The sequence below is a fragment of the Perkinsus marinus genome (assembly GCF_000006405.1).
Source record: "Perkinsus marinus ATCC 50983 genomic scaffold scf_1104296961712, whole genome shotgun sequence".
NCBI classification, from domain to species: domain Eukaryota; phylum Perkinsozoa; order Perkinsida; family Perkinsidae; genus Perkinsus; species Perkinsus marinus.
In genome coordinates this window covers 1-2080 of record NW_003205709.1, presented here as the reverse complement: position 1 = coordinate 2080, position 2080 = coordinate 1, and the positions used below count along the sequence as shown (strand labels likewise).

Below are 2080 nucleotides of genomic sequence, written 5' to 3'. Positions count from 1 at the left end.
CATCACCTCATCATTGTCTGTAGTAGCTCCTGTCAAAGAACACCAACGCAGATTCGCTGCAGCCTCAAGAACGTTCCGTAGCGAGCGGGAAGGTACATGGCAAACGCCTAAGAAGCAGCCTCCAACACGCCACCCCTCCCCCCAGCCTACCCCTTCGGGCCGAATTGAGCTGTATCTCTCTTAGACAAGTCATCCCAGGCGGAAACTCCAGCTCGGAACAGCGGCATTCTCTTGCAGCAGACAGTCTTATCTCCTTCAATGATGTCTTCAGCAATGGCTGCACCATCTCAAAATCGTCGATCTGATAATGGAGTTTCACAGCCCGTTTTACGTGAAGTGGCGAAAAACGCGATATTCACACCATGCAGTAGTCGTGAAATATGTTTTCCACTAGTGTTTTCCATATCACGGGTAAACTTCAATAAATATCATTCATTGACCAATAGCTACAACCCTGCTTACGTTCTCCATCTTCAGCTCCTCCAAACAGCACTCTCTCAGTACAGGCAATAACGGGTTAATATCAACATTCCCGCAGTTCACTTCCAGCCGTCGTAACGACCTCGTGATTGGTGACCTCAACAGGGCGTGACGCAGTGGCTGTTCTGGCTGAGCCTCCAGACGTAAACTCCATAGCATAGGACTCAAGTAGCGTCCAGCACAGCAAAGGCGACCACACGTAGCAGGAGTAGCTATGAGATGCATAGTCCAGAAGCACTGCTGATTACATCGTCCTAACAGAAACTGCATACAATCCTTCTTATGGGGATGATCCCTATCCGATCAATAAGATGAACGGCCGAAAGCTATGAAGTAATAACCATGTGTGAGTAAGAAAGTACGGTACTCAACACCTACCGTATTAACCCGCCATATTGCTGACTACCATACCCTACTACTACTACTACTACTACTACTACTACTACTACTTAGTTTTGTTCGCGTCCCCTTTGCGCACTTACGACTCAACCACATTCGCGTAATGCCACCACTCTCACCACCTCGCGCCTCTCAATCGAACGATGACGGAGATGGTGATGGCAGCGTGGAGGAAAGGAGAGCTACTACTACTACTACTACTACTACTACTACTACTACTACTACTACTACTACTACTACTACTACTACTACTACTACCTGCTCTCTTCCACTCAGCTGGTACTTCCTCCCACAAGATCTGCTCCACGCTACGCGAGGTAGCTATAAAATTGCCAACACTCATGCTGTCCAGAAAGGAGCAAATTTCCGCCGTCACCAGTGCGCCACCCTTAGCGAGCATTCTCTCTAACAAGGCTAGTCGTTCGGCATCATCTTCATATCTCTCTATATGCATCAAAATCATGAAACTGACGTCAAGTCGCGAAACCGTCATTGTAAGCACTTCAACTCCACCCTCTCCTTACAAGAAACGTTCCGACGTTGGTAAGATGAAACCTCTGCCGAGCAATGGATAACGTTGCTGCTGTCGCAGTAGTAGACATGAAGGTCCCCTCAGTCTTCTCCTTCCGAATCCGAAAAGGTCATCTCATGTACACTATCCTGCTGAGCTGCCTCTCCAATAGCCTCAGCTGCAGCAGTCTGGGCGGCCAACCATGCTTCTAAACACAACGTCGCGCGCCATAAAATTACCCCAATACCCAACAAGTCCTTACGTCTCTTCTTCTCCTTCTGCCTCTGACGCTTCAGAGACCGCTTACTCCTAGCCGGGCCCTCCTCAGTCTCGCCAGTCTCCTCGGCCTAACACGTAGTCCGCTCCAAAGGACCCCAGCATACCCCTACACTACCCTTTGGCGTTTTAGCCGCTGTTCGATCTCCTTATCGCCCTTCATCATCGCCTCTATCTTGCTCTTCTCCTCCTCCTCCCTCTGCTTCTGCTGCTGTAGATAGGCCTTCCCCATAGCAGTATCGGTATAGGTGTAACTGAAACGATCGTCACTGCCGCTGTAGAGCAGAAGAGCGCCAACGCCCCTACATCATGAACTGCTCTGGTGGGGACTTCAGAGAGCTCCTCATGCGGGTGACTTGGGCTGAAGTCTCCTCCGACAAGGCAATCAACGGCTTCAACTAAAATCGCAACCAC

General features: G+C 49.8%; 2 protein-coding genes across 2 annotated transcripts; both read right to left on the bottom strand.

Annotated features, from left to right (window-relative positions):
• Positions 1 to 783: 783 nt before the first annotated feature.
• Pmar_PMAR028833 (hypothetical protein) lies at positions 784 to 1222 on the bottom strand (the record flags this gene model as incomplete). Its single annotated transcript, XM_002772256.1, has 2 exons — positions 784 to 854; positions 1138 to 1222. 2 exons carry the CDS (start codon positions 1220 to 1222, stop codon positions 784 to 786), a joined length of 156 nt encoding a protein of 51 aa, XP_002772302.1.
• Positions 1223 to 1491: 269 nt separating this feature from the next.
• On the bottom strand, positions 1492 to 1898 carry Pmar_PMAR028832 (hypothetical protein; the record flags this gene model as incomplete). Its single annotated transcript, XM_002772255.1, has 3 exons — positions 1492 to 1598; positions 1653 to 1737; positions 1785 to 1898. The coding sequence occupies 3 exons, from the start codon at positions 1896 to 1898 to the stop codon at positions 1492 to 1494; spliced, it is 306 nt and encodes a 101-aa protein (XP_002772301.1).
• Positions 1899 to 2080: the final 182 nt, after the last annotated feature.